This window comes from Penicillium taxi (assembly GCF_028828555.1).
Source record: "Penicillium taxi strain IBT 34144 chromosome Unknown utg000005l_segment0_segment0, whole genome shotgun sequence".
In the NCBI taxonomy this organism is placed as follows: domain Eukaryota; kingdom Fungi; phylum Ascomycota; class Eurotiomycetes; order Eurotiales; family Aspergillaceae; genus Penicillium; species Penicillium taxi.
Genome location: NW_026643207.1, coordinates 3844427 through 3868861, shown reverse-complemented (window position 1 = coordinate 3868861; position 24435 = coordinate 3844427). Strand labels below are relative to the sequence as shown.

General features: G+C 47.0%; 11 protein-coding genes across 11 annotated transcripts; 5 read left to right on the top strand and 6 right to left on the bottom strand.

Annotated features, from left to right (window-relative positions):
- Positions 1 to 622: 622 nt before the first annotated feature.
- On the top strand, positions 623 to 4514 carry N7495_008744 (20S cyclosome subunit (BimA/Nuc2/Cdc27); the record flags this gene model as incomplete). Its single annotated transcript, XM_057211395.1, has 3 exons — positions 623 to 2797; positions 3325 to 4303; positions 4366 to 4514. 3 exons carry the CDS (start codon positions 623 to 625, stop codon positions 4512 to 4514), a joined length of 3303 nt encoding a protein of 1100 aa, XP_057060938.1.
- A 630-nt stretch (positions 4515 to 5144) lies between these two features.
- Positions 5145 to 6458, bottom strand: N7495_008743 (4'-phosphopantetheinyl transferase family protein; the record flags this gene model as incomplete). The annotated part of the gene is made up of 1 exon (XM_057211394.1): positions 5145 to 6458. One exon carries the CDS (start codon positions 6456 to 6458, stop codon positions 5145 to 5147), a length of 1314 nt encoding a protein of 437 aa, XP_057060937.1.
- A 628-nt stretch (positions 6459 to 7086) lies between these two features.
- Positions 7087 to 7957, top strand: N7495_008742 (pyridoxal 5'-phosphate synthase subunit PdxT; the record flags this gene model as incomplete). Its single annotated transcript, XM_057211393.1, has 2 exons — positions 7087 to 7316; positions 7366 to 7957. The coding sequence occupies 2 exons, from the start codon at positions 7087 to 7089 to the stop codon at positions 7955 to 7957; spliced, it is 822 nt and encodes a 273-aa protein (XP_057060936.1).
- A 130-nt stretch (positions 7958 to 8087) lies between these two features.
- N7495_008741 (nuclear cap-binding protein subunit CBC2) lies at positions 8088 to 8818 on the bottom strand (the record flags this gene model as incomplete). The annotated part of the gene is made up of 5 exons (XM_057211392.1): positions 8088 to 8217; positions 8267 to 8458; positions 8512 to 8556; positions 8611 to 8699; positions 8753 to 8818. 5 exons carry the CDS (start codon positions 8816 to 8818, stop codon positions 8088 to 8090), a joined length of 522 nt encoding a protein of 173 aa, XP_057060935.1.
- A 234-nt stretch (positions 8819 to 9052) lies between these two features.
- On the top strand, positions 9053 to 11847 carry N7495_008740 (uncharacterized protein; the record flags this gene model as incomplete). Its single annotated transcript, XM_057211391.1, has 4 exons — positions 9053 to 9352; positions 9415 to 11532; positions 11582 to 11736; positions 11787 to 11847. The coding sequence occupies 4 exons, from the start codon at positions 9053 to 9055 to the stop codon at positions 11845 to 11847; spliced, it is 2634 nt and encodes an 877-aa protein (XP_057060934.1).
- Positions 11848 to 12176: 329 nt separating this feature from the next.
- On the bottom strand, positions 12177 to 12668 carry N7495_008739 (uncharacterized protein; the record flags this gene model as incomplete). Its single annotated transcript, XM_057211390.1, has 1 exon — positions 12177 to 12668. The coding sequence occupies one exon, from the start codon at positions 12666 to 12668 to the stop codon at positions 12177 to 12179; it is 492 nt and encodes a 163-aa protein (XP_057060933.1).
- Positions 12669 to 13561: 893 nt separating this feature from the next.
- On the bottom strand, positions 13562 to 14198 carry pin1 (peptidylprolyl isomerase ESS1; the record flags this gene model as incomplete). Its single annotated transcript, XM_057211389.1, has 3 exons — positions 13562 to 13718; positions 13743 to 14154; positions 14180 to 14198. 3 exons carry the CDS (start codon positions 14196 to 14198, stop codon positions 13562 to 13564), a joined length of 588 nt encoding a protein of 195 aa, XP_057060932.1.
- A 261-nt stretch (positions 14199 to 14459) lies between these two features.
- Positions 14460 to 15194, top strand: N7495_008737 (DNA-directed RNA polymerase II core subunit RPB9; the record flags this gene model as incomplete). The annotated part of the gene is made up of 4 exons (XM_057211388.1): positions 14460 to 14551; positions 14628 to 14976; positions 14998 to 15087; positions 15150 to 15194. The coding sequence occupies 4 exons, from the start codon at positions 14460 to 14462 to the stop codon at positions 15192 to 15194; spliced, it is 576 nt and encodes a 191-aa protein (XP_057060931.1).
- A 367-nt stretch (positions 15195 to 15561) lies between these two features.
- N7495_008736 (mitochondrial 54S ribosomal protein uL14m) lies at positions 15562 to 16149 on the bottom strand (the record flags this gene model as incomplete). Its single annotated transcript, XM_057211387.1, has 4 exons — positions 15562 to 15632; positions 15692 to 15913; positions 15994 to 16078; positions 16135 to 16149. The coding sequence occupies 4 exons, from the start codon at positions 16147 to 16149 to the stop codon at positions 15562 to 15564; spliced, it is 393 nt and encodes a 130-aa protein (XP_057060930.1).
- Positions 16150 to 16541: 392 nt separating this feature from the next.
- On the bottom strand, positions 16542 to 16751 carry N7495_008735 (protein kinase; the record flags this gene model as incomplete). Its single annotated transcript, XM_057211386.1, has 1 exon — positions 16542 to 16751. The coding sequence occupies one exon, from the start codon at positions 16749 to 16751 to the stop codon at positions 16542 to 16544; it is 210 nt and encodes a 69-aa protein (XP_057060929.1).
- A 1670-nt stretch (positions 16752 to 18421) lies between these two features.
- On the top strand, positions 18422 to 20519 carry N7495_008734 (SET domain-containing protein; the record flags this gene model as incomplete). The annotated part of the gene is made up of 2 exons (XM_057211385.1): positions 18422 to 18535; positions 18597 to 20519. The coding sequence occupies 2 exons, from the start codon at positions 18422 to 18424 to the stop codon at positions 20517 to 20519; spliced, it is 2037 nt and encodes a 678-aa protein (XP_057060928.1).
- Positions 20520 to 24435: the final 3916 nt, after the last annotated feature.

Genomic DNA, 24435 nt, shown 5'->3' with positions numbered 1-24435 from the left:
GCTCTTCTGATCTGATGTCCTCAATTAATGCCCTCCTTGGCTGACCGCCCACAGACCGCCTTATATTGCCGGTATATTGCACGGTCCAGCAAAAATGGACCAAATACTGATCTCCACCGCCCGGCAAGAAGTTGTTTAGTGATGCAACCAAAATAAGGCATTACAATCAACTCGCCCACCCTCATCCCGAGGTCAACACCCCATAAGAACCTAACTTTCGCTGGCATAACAGTCGCAAGTTCTGTGATATCCCTTTGAAGTTCACAGAATATGTGATTATCTCGCATCTGTGTATCTTTCCTTGACTGTTTCTGGATCAGTACATTCTTTTGTTGGTACCGCGACCACTGGAAAGATCCTTCCTTCCAGAGGTCGCCCGGTTGCCCAGGTTCTGCCGAAAACTAGACTCTCAAATCTGGTAATTTGCTGATATTTTGTTGTTCTTCAGCTTCTCCATCACCTTCGCACTGTTCCCCGCGTCTTTGCCGCCGGCGCGACTTGAAGGTCTGAGGAACAAATCCTACTCTTGTCCTAAAACCTCACCCATCAGCTTATCCTTCGTCCTTTATCTTTTCCAATACTACTCAAACACTCACCCCGTGTTTAATCTTCACTCGCCATCATGACTCTCTCTACTGGCCATATCGCTGGTCAGCTGGAGCACCTCATTTGGTACAATCTTGACAACAACCTTATCCGAAATGCCCTATTTCTAGCCCATCGTCTGAGCGCATTTGAACCGAACTCCTACGAATCTCAGTACTACCTGGCAAATTGTCATTTGCTCAACGGCGAAGTGAAAACAGCTTACGAAGTGATTAGAGACACGGGCTTGCAAGGCGTGCATGCTGGCTGCTCCTATGTTTTTGCTCAGGCGTGTCTCGATATGGGAAACTATGTGGAGGGTTTAGAGGCCCTGGAATGCAGCAAAAGTATCTGGGTGTCCAGAGTCCAGTGGAACGCACACAACAAACTTAATCGACAACCCTCACCTGATGCCAGTGCCGCCTTTCTGTTGCAAGCCAAACTCTATGATGCTCATAAGGAGTCACAAAAGGCGGTGGACTGCTATGTGGACTCACTCAGACTCAACCCATTTAACTGGGACGCACTAAAGGGCCTTTGTGCGACAGGCACCGCCATTCGAGTTGATAACATCTATCAACTCACCCCCGAACTCCGCGCCACAATAAATGCTAATTTGGCAGGCATGGCAAAAATGGAAACGTCGGATGAATTCTTCAATCCGGATCGTGCCCCAGACCCCATGCCTGATCCTTTTATGGGCAATGATATTTTCGGAGGCTCAGGTCTCTTCGACAAGCATTCAGCCAAGGCGGCAGCTGCTGCACGGGCTCCGGAAGGCATGGAGACCCCAGGGACACAAGGCAGCGTGTCGGAAGAGTTTCCTATTGCAAACGGTGTGACTGATCCCATGTGGGATCCGCCAATGGCTCCGGCCAGAAAGAAGCGTGATCCCTCAAGTCGGAAGCTGAACGTTGAGACTAGAGTCCAGCCACCTCCCAGGATGCGTAGCCGCCATCAACCTACAGTTCGCAATAGATCGGATTCGTCAGCCGACGATGAGCCTCTTCGAACAACTCGAGTTGGTGATCGCAAACGCACTGTTACCGGTCAAGTCGCCCATCCCTCTTCTCCACCGGTGGAGCCAATTCCTCCCCAACGTCGCAGCAGAAGACTGTTTAATCAATCCCATCCTACCTCCGTCTCCTTCATGAGCATGCTCAATGGCGGCCCTCGTGAACCGAGGGCGACGGCTCTGGGACGTCCTACGAACGCATCGATTTCGACTGTTGGTCGTATTGTGAGTGGCAACCAAACACCTGTGGAAGCGCCCATCAGTGAATCCACTGCCTCTCGCTTCCGACCTGGCCCAATGCCCAGAGCCTCAGAGAAAAAATGCGAGATTGACGCATTAAAATGGCTTTTGGGAGAATTTAAAAAGCTCGCTTCTGGATATTATGAATTGAGCCGTTACAACTGCTCGGATGCTATCAAGCACTTCAAATCGCTTGATTCTGCTCAATATGACACACCTTGGGTCTTCGCTCAGATTGGCCGAGCGTACTTTGAGCAAGCAATGTATGCGGATGCTGCCATCTACTTCAACCATGTTCGAGAGTTGTCGCCCTATCACCTTGAGGATATGGAAATCTATTCCACCGTTCTCTGGCATTTGAAGGATGATAACAAACTCACTCACCTCGCGCGTGAATTGATGGACGTGGACCGCTTTTCGCCTCAGGCTTGGTGTGCTGTCGGTAACTCATTCTCTCACCAACGCAATCAAGAACAATCGGTGAAGTGTTTCAAGCGCGCTACTCAGCTGGATCCTGATTTTGCCTATGGGTTCACACTCCAGGGACACGAGTATCTTGCCAACGAGGAATTTGACAACGCACTCGACGCCTATCGCAATGCTCTCAAGGCCGATGTGCGACATTACAATGCTTGGTACGGACTGGGACAAGTGTACGAAAAGTTGGGTAAATTGGAGGAAGCCGAACAACACTTCCGCCATGCTAGCTTCATTAACCCGTCCAACTCCGTGCTTATTTGCTGTATTGGACACATTCAAGAGAGGTGTGGTGAGCTTATGAACGCTTTGGGATACTACAAGCGGGCCTGCGTGGTGGCACCTATGTCGATCTTGGCTCGGTTTCGCAAAGCCCGCATTCTTGAGATGGTTCATGATTATGAAGGGGCTCTGCACGAGTTGATAAAACTCAAGGATCTGGCTCCTGATGAGCCCAATGTCCATTTCAGTTTGGGAAAGGTGTACAAAGCGCTGAACCACAAGTCTGACGCTATGAGACACTTTACTGCCGCCATGCACTTAGATCCTCGGGTAGGCAATCTATTTTCCCACACTCTCTACCTCCATCTGCTATGTCTTTTTGCTAACATTTATTGTCATATGTCTATAGGCTTCGGAGTTCATCAAGGCTGCTATGACGAATGAGGTTGATGGTGACCACGAGATGAGTTAGAGTTTCAGTACTTTTTGTCTCGTGTATTTGTGTATTTGTGTTTCTGTCAGATATGGGGCGGTCCAACCTTGCGAGCTCGGCGTTCTTCAGCGTTGTTTAACATTGCATCCAAGGGGAGTTTTGTTCACTATGCATTGAGCATGAGGAAGGGACGGTGTTTTGATTTATATTGTACATTAGTGTAAAACCACTTTTCAGCGTGATGACTAACACATGAAAAGAAAAATAAAATAAAATACATCTTTAATCCAGATCCGCTGAGTCGTCGAAGTTTCTTCAGTCTAAACCTCGGCGTTATTCCCACGTGCACTAGCATAATGCCGTCATCTGTTCCTGTTGGGGTATCGGGCGGTCAAATTCGATCGGCAGAAAAAGGTGGAGGCCGAAGACCATCTCAACATGTGAAGAGCTCATTAAGCTTCTCCAGCCAGCCAGATTCCCCACGCTTCCAGCAGGCTGGTCCCAAGTTCTTTCGTCAACAAATACCGAAGTTATTGGTAAGACAAACACCCAACCATACCTCGGTCAAAGTAGTAACCAGCCACTATCTCTCAACAGTTGCAGTATAATCCCCGCCACTATGTCTTGGGCTTCGTGTCTTATGTCTGGGATCAGCTCACTTGTCCTTGTGACAGGCTCTCTATTTGCTATAGGAACCAAGTTTCCTCGGGCAGCGTTTGCAGCTCGCTGCATCGCCGCCTATGGTTGCTTGCTCTTTTCCGCAGCTTACGGCGTGTTCGCTTCTATAGTCCTCCGTCTCGTTGGCTTCGGTCGTATCTCACAATGGGCTACTGCTCGCTGTTTCAAGTGGGTAATGCTATTGACCACCGGTGTCAAATTTGAAATCATCGAGGGGCAGGAGTACCTCACCACCCGACCTGCCGTCTTCCTCGCGAACCACCAGACAGAGCTGGATGTTCTGATGCTGGGTGCTGTTTTCCCACCTTACTGCAGCGTTACTGCCAAAAAGTCTCTCCGCAACGTTCCATTTTTGGGCTGGTTTATGACTTTGTCTCGCACTGTCTTCATTGACCGTGCCAATCGGGAGACTGCTGTGAAAGCCTTCGACAGTGCAGTCGAAGAGATGCATGTCCACCGCCAGAGTGTTTTCATCTTCCCTGAGGGTACCCGCAGCTACTCTGATAAGCCTACTCTCCTTCCCTTCAAGAAGGGGGCTTTCCATCTCGCCGTTAAAGCAGGTGTGCCGATTGTGCCGATTATTGCTGAGAACTACGCACACATTTTGTACCCCAAGGCTTGGCGATTCAATGCAGGCACAATCAAGATCAGGGGTGAGTTTCAATGCCCTCAGTATATACTGATCTATCACTGACATTTTATTTTTGAAATATAGTTCTGCCTCCTATTGAGACCAAGCAGCTGACTGCTGCAGACGTTGATAGTCTCACCACATCAACACGCGATGCCATGCTCAGGACTATTATGGAAATGGCGGGCGTCGAAGAGAGCAGCGAGAGTGTCTCGACCGCTGTCGAGCTTTGAGGGAGAACCGTTACCAATACCTTTAAAAAATTACACATTAACTTCCGAGCAATAGTTGAGTTCACTGCTCAACGTCTTATGCTTGCAATCATTCAAATCAAGCTCAAATTCTCCCAGCTTACCCTCAAATCCTGCTGATGTACATACCTTCAATTCTTCTAAGATTCGCCGGGCTTCAGAGATTCCTCGTCGCGGGCCTATACTTTCTAATTACGTCTTTAGCGAAGATAATTATAGTTGGTTTTTCATCTTACTCACACCTTAGTTTTACTATCTGTACATATTCTTAACTCATAAATTGACCTAATGCGAAACTCGGGATGTATAAAATCAACATCGGAATCTTGGAACCGAGGTCCCTGCTACCTAGGCCTTTTAATATTGAAAAGCTGGAATCCAATTAAATGTTAAAGGTGTGGTGCTCAATTGAATTGATTGAAAAAGTCAGCCCCAAATTTGAAATTCATCAGTAACTCAAAGATGCTATGCGATGAAGTGGAAACACACGTAAGCTCATGCTACTGCCAGGAAACAAGATAAGACTATACTACATCAATATGTGGCTAAGAACGAATTAAAATGGTTTTTTTTTTCAGTCTCCCACTCGAAATCACGGTCCGTAGTCTTTTATTATGCAGCGGATACACGTGCCAAAACCAGACTAGGGTCCTCTGGGTGAATGCAGCGGCCTTCCGCACAGGGTCGGATATCAATATTGACATCAACCTCTTGGAATGGAAGCCATGGATCGATGATGGGAAACGGGACATTCCAAGGGTCCATATCCCCAACTACCTTTTTGGTACTGATGGCAATAGGGTGGTCCTCCACAGTTTCCCCCGAGCGAACCCTGATCAGGCCTGGTAGATGGTGCTTGCCACTATTCAGGCTGAAACGAGGAACCACACCAACGGGTGGTCCGAGTCCAGCTGTAGCCACAATGTAGTCTGACTCGAGGGCGACAAGTTGCAGACGAACATCGATGATCTGCTCTCCCGCCTTGGTGACCGTTACCCCGCTGTACGGGGCACCCCAGTTCTTCGGTGATTGCAGGATGTCCGATGGACTTTGTGGAATTGCGTAAGGTTTTGGTGCAACCAGCGGCTCCACGGGATCAGGTGGGATGACATCTGTGAATTCTAATGTCCGCACCCACGGCGCCAGGAGGGCGTCACCCGTCATTTTAAGATACGCTTCCTTGAGGGCCCAATATGAATAGAACATACGCATTCCATACCGAACAATTGTCTCGTCAGAATAGACTTTCGAGTTGGCTTCATCCTCGCCCACTAAGGAAAATGCATTTGCCATGCCGAGCTTCCGAGCTCGGCGAAGGGTCGATACAGGGTCTTTCATAGTTTCAAGCTCAGCGTCCGAAAACACCTCTGTGAACATTGAAACATGATCGATAAATTCTTTCAAAGTGCTGACCTTTTTGCGACGATGCTCGTTGACGCATGTAACATCGATACCTACGCGAGGAAGCGGTGAAGACTCGGCCTCTGATTGACCTTCATACTGCTTGTGATCCGGGGCTTCCACTCCAGCCAAGGTGGTAAGACCTGCTTGATGGCTGACATTGAAGTCGATTTTGATGTTGGGGGATGAATTATAGATAGGGCGGTTCTCGGGCATCGGCGTGCGGCTGAGGACAATGTCTTTCCATGGCACCCCGCAGGCATGGTGAATGTAGAGATACTTGAGTAGGTGTGAGGATAGAGACATGCGTCTATCTGCAGCGAAATGAAACCTCTTCACGGCCTCTTGCTCGGCGGGACGTAGTGCTTCCAGCAGGGGAAGATCCAAGCCATGGGCCTCCCACTCCCGGGAGTCAATGTACCATCGTGCCAGGGTCGGAAATTTGGCCAGGTACAGATTCAGACCTTCGGCGTGTGCATTGCTATGTAAAGCGTCTGCTAAACTGATTTCTTTCTCCCAGGCCATTTAATATTTCAAGGGGGAGGGGGGACCTCCGGATAGGTGTATATGTATGTAGTAGGTTAATCCACAAGAGGTGCGATTGTCAGTGTAAGCCAGGTTAAGAAGGAATGTGAGCACCATTTAAGGATATCTGTAACAATTTTTTGAAGAGAGTTTGTGTTGACAGAAAGGTTTCAGGTTCAGGTGGATCATTCTATTTACTATAATAATATTGCCCCATCATCGTATCGGGCGTATAGACATACGCACCGACAACACTAAGATGTTCTAGCGTACAAGAAGTATCCACTCGGGGATCCACCTTTTTACTACCGGTTAAAGCATATTCTTGAGTACGGAATATATACGTTGTATACGACATTCGCGGATATTATTAGTTGGCCATTCGTAATCTCAGACAATCCTTTCACAATCAGATGCCAAAATCCATACCCGGAACTTCCTATCAGTATATCTCTAAACCTTGGTACTTGAGTTGAATAAGCGGTCGGTCAGAGGAGAAGTACCAATACAAGCGATTGCAAACACTCCAAACAATTTCTCCCCCGCGGAATCAACGATCACGTGATACCGAGTCATAGTTCTCGAGGAATGAGGAATGGCGCAACTTCCTGGACTACTCTGTCCAGAAATGACGTTTACAGTGGGAGTGCTTGCCTTGCAGGGTGCATTCATTGAGCACATAAACCTCTTGAAGAAGGCAACCACACAGGCTCCATCGCAATGGGAATTTATCGAGGTACGAACGTCTCAAGTACTTGACAGGTGCGATGCACTCGTTTTGCCGGGTGGAGAAAGCACCACGATGTCTCTGGTGGCAGCAAGGTCCAATATGTTGGAACCTTTGAGAGATTTCGTCAAGTAAGGTGGGCTGTTTTCACACAATTAGGAATGCAATCTGACTGTATAGGGTGCACCGTAAACCGGTTTGGGGCACCTGTGCCGGGTTGATATTGTTGGCCGAGTCAGCCAATCGAACTAAAAAAGGTGGCCAGGAGCTCATAGGTGGTCTTGATGTTCGAGTCAACCGGAATCACTTTGGCCGTCAAACAGAGAGTTTCCAAGCCCCGTTACAACTGCCGTTCCTGGGCGAAGGTGCCACACCGTTCCCCGCGGTGTTTATTAGAGCGCCAATTGTGGAGTGTATCCTGCCGCACCAGGATGGTGTCCAGACAGGAGAAGACAAACGGGAGAACACGGTGGTGGCCCCCTCTAGGAAAGCCAAGGACGCAGCGGCGGAAGCTGCCACAGCTGATCAGGTCGAGGTGCTAGCCACTTTATCAAGGCCAGCTTCACATATTGCCACACAGGGACGAGACTCCAGTCCGGACCAAGAAGTGGGTGACGTTGTGGCAGTCCGACAGGGAAATGTATTCGGTACCAGCTTCCATCCGGAGTTGACAGGAGATGCGAGAATTCACTCCTGGTGGCTGCTGCAAGTGGAGGCAGCTGTTAATAAAAGAAATAAACTGGGGCATCATATCGCATCAGAAGACAGTTGAATAAAATTTAAGGGTATCAAGTTGAAAATTGAAATATCCGAGTTATGATCTCAGCTAATTGAATCTGCGCCATCGTAATAACGCCGTTTTTCCTGCCTCGCAGGATGTTCTTTTCCAGTCGAACACCTACCTACTTTCCTTGTCCGTATTCCTCTTCCTCTCGTGCACGCTGCTCGTCATAAGCGCGGCCATATCCGCCACGGCCCGGGTCGTATTCGTCGCGGTACTCATCGCGAACTTGTCCGCCAGATTTACCGCGTCTGTTATGATTAGCTTGTGCATTTAGAAATAGTCAGGGAGGAGATTTACCCGTATTGGCGACCCTCTTCAAAGCCAGGGTCCAGATCAGTTCGGATGATTCGCTCATCAAGCTTCGTGCCTCCAACATATTTCAGGCAATCCAAAGCAGCCTGGTGGGTGTAGTATTCAACGAAGCAGAATCCGCAGGGTGTCTTGTTGAACCGATCGAGTCCCATGACCAATCGCTTGATCTCACCGCACCTGAACATTGTTGTTAGTGAGGAATCTTGTACTCAAGGCATCGTGCAACTGACTTGGAGAAAAGTTCATGGATCTGTTCTTCGGTTGTGTAGAATGATCTAGGATCAGTTAGTGGCGCCTTGTTAGAAACTAAATTTGAAGACGCAACATACAGATTTCCGACGTAGAGGGTGGTAGCATCTGCCAGCTTGTCCACGGGGTCGTCCTTTTTCTCTTCGTCCTCGTATCTGCGTCGTTTATTCTGGGTTGCCGATTAGCGCCAATTTTCTGCGTGGAGAATTCAGTTGATCTCACTTTTCCAGCATAGTAAGCGCTGGGACGGTCCAGTCGGTCAACCGTGTTAATTGCGAGCAAACTCATGGTGGTGTGGAATATTTGACTAAGTCAAGACTGTAACGATGGTTTGGTGTCAGAAAGCAGACAAGGGAGCTCGGAGCTTGTTGAAAGAATCTTGGCGCCCCAGAAAACCAACCGCCGCATCAACACTCCAACTCTCTCACTTTCCCCTCCACTATCGGTTGGATAAGGATGGTCTAACTCCAATTTTCTACATTCAACTACAATCATATTTCTTCCGACTTACTATTCAACTCGATGCCGAAAGTCAATAGCTACGCGCCTGCATGGCTATGCCGACCCTCGCCTGGCGCCAGCCTCTTCGAAAGCAAAAGTCCAGCGCAGACTCTTCTGAATGAATCGAAATTGGCTGCTTTGAATGGCGCATCGCGCACAATCGCCAAGCGCGGATCAGAGATCTTTGCCGTCATCGACAATGAGATCCGTTGGTCCCATCTTCCACGACTGAAGGATCAATGGCAGCAGCAGGCTAGACAGAAGAAGGGCGTTGCTCAGTCAAAGGAGCAATTAAATGGCTGTGACATTCCTCCTTACAGGGTAAGTTCTATCACGAACGCCTCTTCGATGACATCTATACTTATCAAATTGGTGCCTTGCAGGTTTTGACTGTACCTGTGTACGGACCTGTCAAACAAATCGTGCCGTCTCCCAATGGCGCTTTCCTTGCGATTGTCGGCGAGCACACTATCCATATCGCTGTTCTCCCAGACTCATCACATCTTTCATCGAGAGACTCCTCTGCAATCCGGCTGAAGACCTACCAGCTCGGCCCAACTACCCATGTTATTCCACAAGCACCAGTAGTGTCAGCGCTATGGCATCCTTTGGGACTGCACACCAACCTAGGTGGATGCATTGTCACGGTTACCGCAGATGCCGCTGTGCGAGTATGGGAATTGCATCGAAACAATCATTGGTCTTTCGACCAGCCTACACTCGCAGTGGACCTCCGAAAGTTGGTTGATGGAACTTCCTGCGATCAGGATTTCGCACCCACTGGATTTGGAAAGAATAAGGGATTCTCGGCAGATGTCATTGACATGGAAGTGGCCTCCGCTTGCTTCGGCGGCAGTGGCATTGAAAGAGAGGACGCTTGGGCCCCCATGACTCTCTGGGTGGCCATGAAGCCCGGCGACCTTTACGCCCTTTGCCCCCTGCTGCCATCTAAGTGGCAGGCTCCCTCGGCAACAATCCCCTCTCTCTCTTCGGCCATTGTTCCTAAACTCGCAGCGCTTGAAGAAGCCCCAGAGGACTTGGAAGAAGAGTTGGTGGTTTGTCGTCAACAATATGAGTGGCTGCGAGAAATTGACGGTCAAGAGCCTCTCGATCAACCTTCCCGAACAGATACAATTGAAGGTGCTGATGTTTTTACCCGTCCGGCTTCTCCAAGCCCCATACCCCGTTTACAGGGACCATTCCGTTTCGACGCTGATGATGACACTGATGATTTGGATCTATGCGAAATCCTTGTGATCGCCTCCAGCCTTAACGTCGAAGATCTCATGATGGGGGAGGATGAGGAACTTGCAGTTCAAATCAGCAAGCAGGATAAACTCTCGGCCACTGTCATCTGTCTGTCTAGTAGTAATGGTCGTGTTCATATCTGCTTGGAGCTTGATGGCGTGGAAGGCCAGTGGCTACCCAAGGCAAGAAAGAATTCATTCCAAACGCCCATGCCGGACCCCTCTGATCTTCTCTTGGTGGAATCGCTGGATACCGTGAAGACGGACGGATCGAAGTCGGTCGCTTGGCCCACTTTTACCAAGGATGTCCACTCCCGATACTCATTCTTCGTTACAACCGCGACAAATGTCGTATATTTCTCTATGGGTCCCTGGGTAGAGAGACTCGAAGCAGAGCTACAAGCGGAAGACCCATCGGGCTCAGCTTTCCGATTGCAGGTCATCTGCAGCGGAAATGTAGCCCAGAGAGAACAGATCTTGGAGGTATCGGATATTGATGCCCCCATCCATCAAGAACATCTTGCCACTCCGGTTATCTTTTACGATTACGATGTCGGATATCTACTACTCACATTCCAGCCATCAGCCCCGTATGCGGCTGTGATGGATGCTCCGGAGGACGCCCTCACTGCCGGACTTGACAGTTTATTCGCGCAGAAGTTGACTGTTTCAGGCTCAGCTGATTTCATTCCACACAGGGCCCCATACCAGGTTCCTGCTGTCCTTTACGCTAACTCTCCACTGGATTCCTTCGTTGAGAAATATATTCCTCATCGCCAGCGCCACACTCTTAAAGAGCAGGTGCGTTTGTCCCCGGCAACCCTGGACTTGGTTACCACAGCCCATCGTGTGCTATCGGCCCACACAAATGCCCTCGAAAGAGCCGCATCGGATCTCTTTCGACGCTGCGAACGCTTGCAGGGTGAAATGAAGGATCAGTTGCGACAGCTTTCAGATGTGGCAGAGCGCATCAAGGGCGTGACAAGTGAACTTGATGAGGACGGTACTAGCAAGGAGGGTGTCCGGAATGGAGAAATCTTGGATAAGAGACTGCAAGCCGCAAAGGACAGGCAAAGCGAGCTCACCAACCGCTATGATGTGATCCGCAAGAAGCTTCTCAATTCAGGCGGCCGTCCTCTGAGTGAGAAGGAGAAGGAATGGATAGCTGAAGTTCGTATCCTATCCGAATCTTTGGGCGAGCAGAGCGTGAACAAGGACCAAGACAACAGCCAGATTACGGGACGACTGGAGACGGTAGGTTCCCCCTCGCATATCTTGAGATTTGATTTATTAATTTATTTAGGTCAAACGTCTTGCACTCGACCTCATAGCCGAATCGAAGTCGATTGCCAACAAGCTATCGGCGCCTTCTGAGCCTTCGAGCTCATCTCAACCCCACGTTCCACACCGTCTTCAGAGGGCCAAGGTTTCAGATGCGATGAGAATGGTTGAAAGAGAGTGAGTTTGCCGATGAAACTTGATTTCTATACAGTTACTGACCAAACTAGATCTGCTGTCATCGACGCAATCACATCGCGATTGGAACGTCTCAATATGAACTTCTCCTAGGTTCATAGTATACAGAATATCAAGTTATGGAGCATCTCAGCAACCCAATTTAGTGTATTCTAGCTCTTTGGAACTCCAGAAATGACATTAAATGTTAAGAAATTTCACTATGAACAAACCCTTGCTATGATCGACTATGCTTCACTGCCTACTACTACCTACTCCCTGATCCCAAGGTTATGTTCGTTTTTCAAAATCTCTCCAAGCTCAAGTAAAAGACCCTGATAACATCTACCAGATGGGCCAAGAGATCCCCCAAAAAACATCTAGATCAAACTCGTAGTGAGCAATCACTTCCCATGTTGAGAAACAAGTTTGAAGCAATATAATTAATTACCTTCCAACATGTACCAATCCATCCGTTTCCGATCAGCCCGATAATCTTTCCACATGGAAGAGAATTCCACTGGATCACAAGCTCTCGTTAGATCACAGTTATCATCGGCATCAAAATACATTGCGGGGTTGTGAACTGCTTCTTCCTCATCCTCCTCCCCGTCTTCGTCATTGTCTCCAGAGTCGTCTTCGTCACTACTATCTGTCTCGGAATCTCCATCTGATTCTGCCATTCTAGAGCCTGTATCTGCTGTCGTGCAGTTTTCATTTTCACGATGTTGCTGCCTTTCCACTGAACATCTCTCTGTTCGCTGAGCATTATCGCTAAGACGCTCACTCCAGCTTCTTCGGCAATCTCGGCATTTCTTGTTATACTTTAGCATGATCATTCTTCGACCCCAGCAGTAGTCGTCTTCTGGGCAGTAGTCGGTATCCAGATCCCAGATACAACCACATTCGTAGTTGCGTGTCCAAGAAAGACACATAATTGGATTACCTAGTTAGGTACCTAGGTCGTCAGCTTTAGCTTCTTCAAGATGCTCTGATGGAGGGAAGTTTTAAATCAGGATCTTAGGTTGGATGAATGCTAGGATGAAAAGAATCCATCAATTGCCTACGTGAATTTCAGGCATTTATCCAATCCATTAGTTGTATTAATAGATCATTCTGTCTAAAGCTATAATTATAACAAAGGGGCAATATTCCAATATTCCAAGGAGCAATTAATGAATCGGCTTTGATGTTGAATGTGATCCACATTCTTCCAAGGTTTCGTATCCATACCTAGAAATTCATGGGAGTATTAGATCATGATGTATTTACCCAAGAAAGGTTATCAGATGAGCCTAGATGAAGGATTCATCGTGTACCATGAGGCAATACTTGCCTAGGTAGGTATAAGAGAGTACTCCTAGGTAGGTAGCTCTTAAGTTGTAGCAACCTTGGAAGGTCGACTGCGGAATTGACAGAATCAGCGAGAGGTGAAAAGTAAGAAGAGAAATTGAAACAAGAATCAAAATTCACTACTTCTATTTCTTCATAGGTAGCTCAGCTAATGGGATTAAAAAGTTGAATTTCATTCAGGTTGGTCTATGGAGCGGAAAATTTCTTGTTTTGAAGTAATAACGTGGGTGAAATTCATTAGATCTCGATATCAAAGAGACAATACTTGCGAACCTTTTATGAAGCCACCGGTGCGTTCGGCTATGTAACTCTCTACCTTAAAACCAAATACCCAAACTCAAGTGCATGACCATATTGGATGATGCAAGAGTGGGACAAATTGCGTGCAACTGAGGAGATTATCCAAGTTAAGATGAAGTTACTGGACACTGTTTGGGGTTAGCAAGGGAAAATACCCATGAAGTTCATTTCGGTCCTACCGTTCAATGAGGTGAACGCCAGAGGCAGTCTCGACAATGTTGCTGACCTGTCCAGGCTGAAGGGCAAAGGCAGCATCCTCGAATTCCTTCTGCATGTCTCCATGGCCGAAGAATCCACTGTAGACAGTAAGCATCGTCATCATAAACTCAAAACTCAACACAAGTGTAAAAACTTACAGGTCACCCTTCTTGCGAGCACTGCTGCAGTCCGACTCGGAGACAGCAATTTCTCCTAGGGTAGCATCACCCGATCGAATGCGAGACTCATAGCCTTTGAGAATTTCGATCGCTTCCTCCTTGCTGCGGGTGATTTCATTCTCGCGCCAGCTGCTGGGGCGACGGCTACCATTATGCTTCACCAGCAAATGGCTGCAACGAATCTTGCCATCATCCTGGCTAGAGGCATCAGCACTAGCTGATGAGGTGTGGTGCTGAGCCATGTAGACTTTAAGTTTCTCAGTATCGGTGGTGTTCGGTGGCTCCCAACGCGATTCTTTCGTAGACGGGTTGAAGTAGTAAGGAAGGTTCTTGGAGTTCGAGTGTCGAACCTCCCAGCCAGCGGGCAACCCTGAGTCAGACTTTAATAGTACTGTTAGAAAGTGAAAGGTTCATACTATAATTAGTACTCACCATATTTAATAGGTGAATGTGTCTCTTCGTTGTTTGTTGAATCTTCGTTCAACACGGGATTGAACCCGCGACATATGAAATTGCGGGGAATCCAAGTGCAAACACTGCAAACCAATCTCAGGAACGCCTAAATCAATCACCTCGCGATTTCTTTTCCATTTTCCAACTTCTTCTTTCAACAACTCTCGTCTCTTATCTCTTTTGCACGTCAATCGTCAAAAGAAATTCCAATATATCTCAACTCCCGCATTCAAATCCAACGCAATGTCTGCGAGCCCCGCTCCCTCCTCCGATGGCGCTGATGGCGCAGAAGTCACCAAGCAGTCTGATCAGATTCATTTCAAATTTTGCCGCGAGTGGTAGATCTTTTCCAAGTCCATTCACAAAACCTTTTGTCCAATCCTGATCACTAATTAAAATCTCTCATCCTAGCTCCAACTTGCTCTACCCCAAGGAGGACCGCCAGACCAACACTCTAATGTTCACTTGCCGCACCTGCCATGTTGGCGAGCCCGCAACCTCCCACTGTGTTTACCAGAACAAGCTTAACAATGTCGTTGGCGATACTGCCGGTGTGACCCAAGATGTTGGATCTGACCCGACGGTTTGTGTCCCCGACTTTCTCTCCCTTGCTGGATTTTGCACCCTCTGCGGCGAGGAAACCGCCTGCGCTGTTTGTGGCGAGTCCACCTTTGGACTTGCCGCTTTCTTTGAAGAGGAGGATGAATACAATAGCACGAATCCAAGCGAGGGTTGCAAAATTAGCGATGCCATTGAAGCAGTGGCTGATAGTTCAATCTAGCTTCCGCGCGCACACAAGCTTTGCCCGAGTTGCGGCGAGTTCGAGGCTGTCTTCTTTCAGTCTCAACAGCGTTCTGCTGAAACTGGAATGGTAAGACCCTCTGCTGTGGACTGTTCCCTGATTTCCTGCTCATAATCTTTGCCTTCTTTTAGAAGCTCTACTACGTCTGCTGCGCATGTGGAACTGTTTTCATGTGACACGATTTTCCGATTCCACGACCCGAACTCCTCGAGACCACTTCCTTAACTCCAGTTTTTTCTTTATACCCTATGATTATTTGAATTTCCTCTTATGTTACAGGCTTATGCTCCAACTCTTATGCTACAACTCTTAGGCTTTAACCCTTATGCTGCACTTTTGTGCTACCTTTTAATCCTGCAATCTTCGGCGATATCCCTGCGATTTCTGCATACTTCGGAGTTTGACAGATTTTAACAGAGATGTGATATGGCACATCTCTAAAAAAATTGGTATTGACTTGGCAGGGGATTTTTTATTGATACAAAATGGAAAAAATAACACGCTTTCCCAAACCCCAAAGAGAAACAATAGTGGACGTGGACTTTACACATTAATTGGCGCCAATGACAAGATCTTAGACCACTGCTTAGCTCGTAGTTCCTGTCCCACAACTCCTACAGAATTTGTCAGTATTCATGGACCGACTTCAAGGATGAGATGCCCAAGAACGTACCGTTCATTCTGGTACCGATCGGATCTCCTGACTTGTTCACCAACACACAGGCATTGTCACCAAATCTAACAACAGTGCCATCAGCCCGCTGCAGCTCCTTCTTAACGCGGACGACAACAGCATGTCGGATGTCACCACGGCGGACTTTGTTCGCAAGAGCAGTACCGGTACCTTCGGACCCAGCGGCTCTCTGTTTCTGGACGACAACGACGATTCGATCACCTAAACAAACATCCAGTATTAGCTTCTTGCCTCTCTTTCGTCCGGGTAGACCAATTTGTCTCTTATGGTTCAGGACTGACCGATTGTCGCGGGCCGCTTCTTCTTCAAGACGTTGACGCACTCGACGACCGAGGCGCCAGAGTTGTCAATGCAATTTAATAATGTCTGAACGGAACAATTCAGTATATTTGAGAGCAAGCATCTAATTCAGTGATACTCACCTTTAGTTGGATCATTTTGGGTGTTTTGGAGGACAGTCAACACCGCGGCGGCAAGCTGCGACGACAATTTACTACGGGTTCGGAAGTTTGTTTCCCCGAATGGCAAGTTTATCCGATATTATATCAAGTGAAAGCATTTGCGTAGTACGGAGTACTTCGTTATTATACTTTTCAGCAGCCAAGTCTGGATAGAACTTAAGTTTTAATGTTCTACAATTTCACTAGCTAGTAGCGGTATTTCTACGATTACTGCAGGCTGTCAAAACCAGAGTCAGAATCAAAGTCATTTATCTCATCCCAGTTCATGTCTGGTTGAATCAGCCTGGACCAATCCGCTTAATCAAATCCAAGCTCCATTGGCTCTTTTGATGAAAGAATCTGATTATCTGAAGAAGTCCGCATTTCTCTCAGTTCTGACAGATTACCTGTTCCGAATAGAACTCGTCTGCTGTGCGATCCTGATCCATGCCATAACCTTGTTTTTTTTTCTTAGGGACAAGTGCCTCTATGTATGCAGCCAACTCTGCAGTGGTGGGATACTTGTTACGCCAACACTTGTCGATAATATCGTCACCAAGTGGGCTGACATCCAGTTTCGGAAATTCCATATCCTGCATTAAGTTGACAGTCTGCTTATAGGCTTGATTGTGATGAACCGAAATGCCTTAGTTGATCATGTAAAACAAGGATCCGAAAGCAAATTGCTCTGTGTGAGGACCCAGGAACTCACCAGTCCCAAATTGTCTATGCTCCGGCTCGTTCCTACTGAGTAGTCTTCATTACTAGCCTCTATAGCAAGTTTCGAACTTTGTCCCGAATTCCGCCATGAAATCGAAATCGACCGCTTTCACTATATCAAGACCTCTAGATCAAGGAGGGTTTTCATAGGGGTCGGCTACCATGGACGAGGTAAAAGTTTCAAGGAAAGCCGTGGCCTGGGAGAGGCTGTTCATATATTCTCTTCGCAGGGACAGAGGTTCCAGTTCCACGCTAGAAACAACACAATCACCTCTATCGTTCATGAAACATTTTGATTGCTAAGGATTCGAGCAATAATATTATCATCTGAAAATATAGTCAATATACATCACTGGATCAACTACATGGGAATCAAAAGGGGGTTGTACATATTATATGCTCGGGGGTAAATACCATTATTATTGACGAGAAAACACTGTCCATTTGTACTATGGAAGGACAGGGTGTTGTGAAGTGATTTCATATACCTTCACCTCTTGTTTAGACCTGATTGTCTTAGAATTTGGGTGTGAGAATTTGACAACGATCCCAATGTGAACTTCATGAATATTGTGACTACGTGGTCTCCCCTGGAGCCACTTTACACCAGGGAAACTATTGTTGCAAATGCATGGCCGCCTTAAATAATATTCGGTGGACAAGTACTGGACCTTGGAAGATATCAGGATAAGCAGACTCCATCTGGGCAGGACGGAAAGAGTGATTTAAGAGAAAACCAGCGATTGGTAAGAAGGGAAACCTAGAAGTGAAGAGGCAAATAATGAATATAAAGTGATCTTAACTACCTGTAGATCTAGATTCGGGCAAGTGTGGTTTATGGATCCTCCCAAGGTTGGTTGGTAAGGCAGGCTGCTTACATTCGGTAGTATAGATGCAAGGCCGGCCATGAGCGACGAATCTAGACAACTCTACCTCCAGGGCTACGGAGGATTCGGAAGGAAGTAAGTATCTACAAATTACAATGATATATTGTTAACTCCTAGCTACTGGCTTCTTCAATCCCGGCTCAAATATAAGTGATTAAAATGCAGAATGCTGTCATCGTGATATAGAAAAAGCCAGTGAGTAAACACTTAAAACAGCTGGGTGGGTAACCTGTAAGTACCTAGGCAAATAGTCCCATCATGGGCCTAAATATCAAATATTTACAGAATTCATGCTAACTATAGAAACATCTCTGCTCTACTCCATAAGTAGGATTTGCATTGGGGCTGAGCGGGAGTAAAAGCGGCAAGGATAAGATCCGGTTCCTGGAACGCGGAAAGTAGCGCTTCCACCTTAACTTCCCCTTGGACTTGCGAATGTCCACCAATTGGGGTATTGGTGAATCTCATAGTCATTATGCAGGGACTGTGATTGTCACTTTACTCTATTCCACTCCTTTATATGTCAATCGGATTTTATTGCAGTGCTGCTGTCCTCGGAACGCCGCGTTGGCCTGCTCTACCACCTGCGCAAACTGCCCTACATTTATGCCACGCCTTGATTTCTCTCTTTCCAGTGGTCCCACCATTTATCAAACTTGAAAATGCCACCGAAGAAATTGCGCTCAGCCTCTCCTGCGACAGAGCGCCGAGAACGTTTGACACTGGATAAACTGGCCAGCTATGACGATGTCGCAACAGATGCGCTAGTCGATCATGTATTAGTGTCCTCCCCATTTTGAGCTTGTGGGCCCTTATCCTAATATTCTTCACTACTAGGCATACTTTTGGACCACGACTCGAAAGAATCGCACAAAGTACAGCCCAGCCCGCGGAATTCACGACGATGAGGTTGGTCACATCCTCCTCCACGACGTCGTCGTCGCAAAGGACATCCCGCAAGCCGAGAAGAAACTATTGGAACTATCTGGTTTGAGGAAATACGTGTCTAACCTACGAAGCCCTCGTGAAAAGGAATGGTTTCGCCGACACCTCCATAAATATATCCAGATGTATCACCCGGACTGCCCCTATGAGGTGACCACCACCAACCGATACATCATCACAGAACACGAAGCTGCCATCTGTGCTCGAAAGTTTATCAAAGCGAATCAGGAGATCAAGTTCCTCAGCGGAACACTGGTTGCAATGACCAAGGAGGAAGAGTTAGATCTCGGCTTGACTCGGAAAGATTTCAGTGTGGTAATGTCTAGCCGCCGGAAAACCCCTTCTTTCTTCCTGGGCCCCGCTCGATTTGCAAATCACGACTGCGATGCCAATGGCCGCCTTGTTACACGGGGTACGGAGGGTATGTCTGTTATGGCTACGCGTAACATATATGAAGGAGAAGAAATCACCGTGTCCTACGGAGAGGATTACTTTGGTATTGACAACTGTGAATGTCTATGCTCAACATGCGAACAAGCGGGAAGGAACGGATGGCTACCTCAAGTGGACTCGGATTCAGATGAAACCACATCGGCCTCAACAGACGAGGCCACGCTTACCGAACCCACTGCGCGGGGGAGGAAGCGCAGGCGCGATTCGGAGGACTTGGACCCTGAAGACTCAACTTCAATATGTTCAACCCCGCATAAGCGGACCAAGCTCCAGAGTCGGACTTCCAAGCTGCGTCAACATATTTCTTTGTCCGAACTCCTCAATGAACCGTCCCCTGACACCGAACTTTGCACCACCTCTGAGTCCGAAGCCGACTCCGCAGCCGCCGCTGCTCTAGCCGCAGACGACCAACACCTGTCTAAGCTAAGACAGGAAATAATAGTAAGCGAAAGAGTGGAATCTAATGCGGAGACGCCGCTGGTCGCGACAGTGTTTTCAGTTGTGGGATCCAACCAACCAGAGTCAAAAGAGACTTTAATCCTGGATATGAAAACAGAGCCAGTCACTCCCAGCTTTAACGATAATAATTCTCAAACAAGTGCCCCCAACGACTGTGAATCTCCCAGCTCTGTTGCAGGCGAATCTCACCGGTCGTCAACTTCAAGTACTCCCACATCTGTGGATGGAACTGGGTCCAACGAGAAGAAGAAAGAGACCTCAGAGACAGAACAGCCTATCCTGAAAGTCACCACAATAGAGTGTACATCCAGTGTTTCCACAACAAAGTTAGATGTTGTGACTTACGCCGCTACGCAAGATGTGCAGCCGGAAATATCAGAATCGCTCGAATCAGACGATGTCTCAGAGGAGACCGAAAAGACCCCCAAAGCTCGGCGACGGCGAGGTAAATGGCACATCATCTCCTCCGTCGAAGACCAGGCGCCTATCGTACGGGCTCCCGGCGACTATACCAAGACATCGCGACTACTTGCCCAAAAGTATGATCGCTGGGTCGATTGCCAAACATGCGATTCGTGGTTCGTCCAGTCAAATTCCTACCAGACACGCCGAGAATGTCCCCGTTGCGAAAGACACTCCAAGATCTACGGATTCCAGTGGCCCCAGACGGAAAAAGGTAGTGATGGTGAAGACCGCATCATGGATCACCGTATTATCCACCGATTCATCTCCCCGGAGTCAGAGGCGCGCATCTCCCGCCGAGATCGCGGTATCAGCTTTGGTGTCAGTTCCACCCCCGAACTCTCGGATGCGCGCACTGAGACAGCAACTGAAGTCGTTGAATCTCGTCGGGGCACCCGTTCTAGTCGACGCCTGGCACGGGAGCTGCGATTGACGATGTAAGAGAGTCTATGGAATAATATGTTTTTTTTTACTAGCTATATATCTGGCTTGGCCTTTGTATCAATTTAGGAGCTTCATTAATTGGCATCACGCATGGACGGTTTGGTACGACGATTTGCATAGGAGTATGGTCATTTGGGAAAACACGAAGTCTTACCAAGAGGATAAACTGCTTTCTGTAATAACTGATAGTGATGAATCTATGATATTTCATTCATTGTAATGGATATCGAAAACCTAGAGCTTCAGGGCTCTAATTAAACTTGCGGACCGGGTGGGGCGGTGCCGGCTTTATTTCGGGAATAAGGTCAGAAATAAGATTGGTATTGCGGGTATGAAATCCGGGGAAAGCTTACAGGGCTTGGCGTGGATGTAAGATTGGAGTTTTCAACCAGGCCATTGAAGCATGCGTACCACGTTCAGTTGCAAAGAATAGCGCATTCGCACATGACGGATATGAATGCACGACGCTAGGAAGTATGGTTAGTCGTTGTTCTCTTTTTATGCCTAGGTACTCAAGGCAGTTGAAAGTGTCTGCACGTACCAGTCAAACATCTTGCTGCTAGAGATCAAAAGAGTGTTTACAATACAAATTATAGCAAAGTAATCCCTTGAGCTATGTCACTGTCTATATTTGGAGCTGATAGTAAAGCTCGACGATACTCCAGAGGTAATTGCCTCGGCTAGTTGGCTTTGTCTTCATGTCAACCTCAGTTCTTCCAGGAATAAAGACTTACTCAGTAAGTTCCTCCAATATGCCATCCCAGGAAATTATACCCCCCCCCCCATGCTGTATAAATATGGGTCATAAGTCTAAGTCCTGGGGGAAATAGGTGTAGGTTGTGAAGCCCCTGGCGGATACGGTTGTCGTTGTCATTACGACAAAAATAATTGCCATGAATTAGAGATAATTGACGGGAATGGAACTTTGGAATAGTAAATTCAATTATATAAAGATGAAAAAGGAAAGGCGAAATTCTTGAGCATTTGTCATGCTTTTAATGAGTTCAAAGAGTGTTTATGTTATCCATCAAAACCATTGCTAGGCTTTAGCTGTGGAGTGTCATGGTCAAACTTTTGAAGAACCACATGTTCATGTACCCATTGCCCTTATTACAGCCATTTGACAAATCTCGGAAGAACATGATAGTAAAGAGACCTCATAATCATCAATTCTGGAGATGCAGAGAAGTTTTTCAGCTTTTTGATAGTGATATTAGCATACAGAGTGATGGAAGCTACTAGAGCTCAGTTAATTCCAATGAATCATAAAGAAGATGCTCACTGGCAATAGGTCTCCCATTGATCAAAAAGAAACTGCACATCAGTTACCCAATTAAAAGACTGAAATTCCACGGGAAATATCTTCAGGAGCTGGAGATCTTCCAAGATCTCCACCAGAATCTCCATAAGCCCATCGGGATGAAATTCGCTGGGAATAAGACAGCAGAGCAAAGAGAACTTCAACAGATAAGTGTAATTTGTCCGAAAATCATGCAATCTTTCCCATCTTATCTCGTGCGTTCGGTAATCGACTAGAATCGCCCAGAAGATTGAGCTGGCTATGGCAACGCGGCTGAGGAGGTTGGCCCTGGTTCTAGTATCAGTCCAAGTAAAGGTAGCTTTGTGTCAAGTGCGACAACTTACAGGGCTGCGGAGTTGAAGTAGACCGTGAAAAGTGTAAAGGTAACTTCGACGGTTATTCCGAATAGGATAGTTAAGACACGGTTTCGGGGGCACTAAAAGAAAACCACATTCAGATGTTAGATTGGGGCGTCGAAAGTATATGTGGGATGGGAACGCACATAGTGAATGTCTGCCAAAAAGTCAGTAAACCGGTCAGATCAAATGTTTTATCAGAGGGAAATACCAGATACAGATAAAGAGGAGACAGACGACCATCAAATAAAATACAGCACACCTAAGAAATACCGTCAGTGTAAGGTGAGAGGGTTCAAATTAGTCAACCTACTTACCGAGTGACTGCTTCGATTAAGCCATAGCGGTAGCTGGACAACGACATATTCCAGGGTATTCAACACGTCAACAAAGAGTTGCAGGAGTGAAAGAAGAAAATGTGGAAGGTGGAGGAACAAGAATCAAAACCCTGATGGGGATGAAAAATTCCTATATTTGCCAACAAACACGCCGAGCATAAAAAAGTTCATTATTTGGGTATTCAAAAAAAAGGAGGCAATGGAGTGAACGTAACGTGTGTTGAAGTATATTTGAGTGCAGAACTTTGGAAATCAGTCTCTCCAGTTGCCTAAGTAGTAGTATATCCTGGGTTAAAGCCATTATAGAGCCGACCTCTAGCTCTGAAGGGCCAATCGTCTATGGATAGTGAAGGCAGATCAGCCACCTGCCCACGCCTTCAAACCTATGATGGGTTTTGGGGAGATAATAGTAGATTAACAAATGTGAGTAAATACTCGACTCAATCGCAATCTCCCAACTCATGGTCACAATATGATGATGCCCTGATGGAGAATTCTGTTGCTCGAAATGACCCCATCTGGGCATTAGTTATCTGGGTCCCAAAATTGAAAGGCTTGGGGTTCATTTCATATTGGAAGTTGCTAAAATCCTGTGGCCTCGAACAGAAATGCCCTATATGTCCTACCTAGGTAAGCCTCCGAAGCTGCCAGTCATGAATTTCCCAACCCTTGGAGGTTTTCCACTGGTACTTCGAGCAGCCTTGGGAGCTCACAAAATCCTGGGCTATTGACAATTTGATGCATTAACAGTCTTGAACTTTGAAGCACTGCCCACCTGCAGGTAAAGGCTGGAAGTTGAAAAAATGTGGGCAATCTAGAGCTTTGGAAGGAAACCTCTTCTAACGCAATTTACGCTGAAGCCTTCGGGACGTCCCAAACAACATTGGAATCGGAATTGGGGATCTCATTATTTGGATGCCAGGTGCCTATTGTACGGCGTTCCATACTTCTGATTAGTCTGACGGTGAGTCTTCTTTCATTGGTTTCTTGGTGCAGCTTACTCCACTTATTGACCCCTCGCAAGACTAACCTTATGTGGATTAGCCCTTGTGGCAGTGTTAAATCTTATCACGGCCCGGCGTCAAAAATCTCCGCTTTCGGTTAGCCTTGCGAGCTGTGGATTCAGCTCGGCATGTTTGTATTATCTGCTCCTAAAATTTACCAACTTCTAAGGCTACTCTTATATTCTCCACCGACCACATCATACCCATGCATGACATCTAAGGCCTCGGAGACTACAATATGAATACTAAAAATCACCACAGGAAACCAAATAAGTAACTAGAAGCTGTTCCCTTAGAAGTCTCAGCTAAAAGATCTTCCGAGGCTAGTTTGATACATAAATTTTAGGACAGAACTAATTTCATGAAACACTTCTAAATACCTACTAGTACGCTTAAGATGCAGCTACAAAAGTCATATAGTGGCACTATACGCTATCCCAAACGGGAATCACATCTGATGTCAGAAGTCATGCAGACCCATCAACGCTCATATACTAAAATGAAGGGTCGAACCTTGGCGCCTATCAGAAGTGAGAAACTACCTGTATTACTCTGAGCCTTAATTCATCCGAGTCCCGATTCCTAATTCCAAATTGTCAAAATTAACCATTGGCGTTTGATCTTTCCATCATTGAGATAAATCAGAAATTTTAAGCTAAGCCCCTTCTTTTAGTGCTCTGCAGGTGCCGCTGTGCTCTGCTCTATGAAGGATTCAGCTTATTGTATGATGGACTCCTTAATACGACAATTCTCATTGGAATTTTGCCATTGTCTATGGCCATGAAGCTTGCAATTACTATAAGAATGTATATAGTCTCATGGCTAGCGGAGCGTCCATTTCGAGGTTGAAGGAGTGAAGTAGATTATGGGCGACTGTTCAGGTGAACCATCGCAAGATTTAAATCTAAGGTCTAG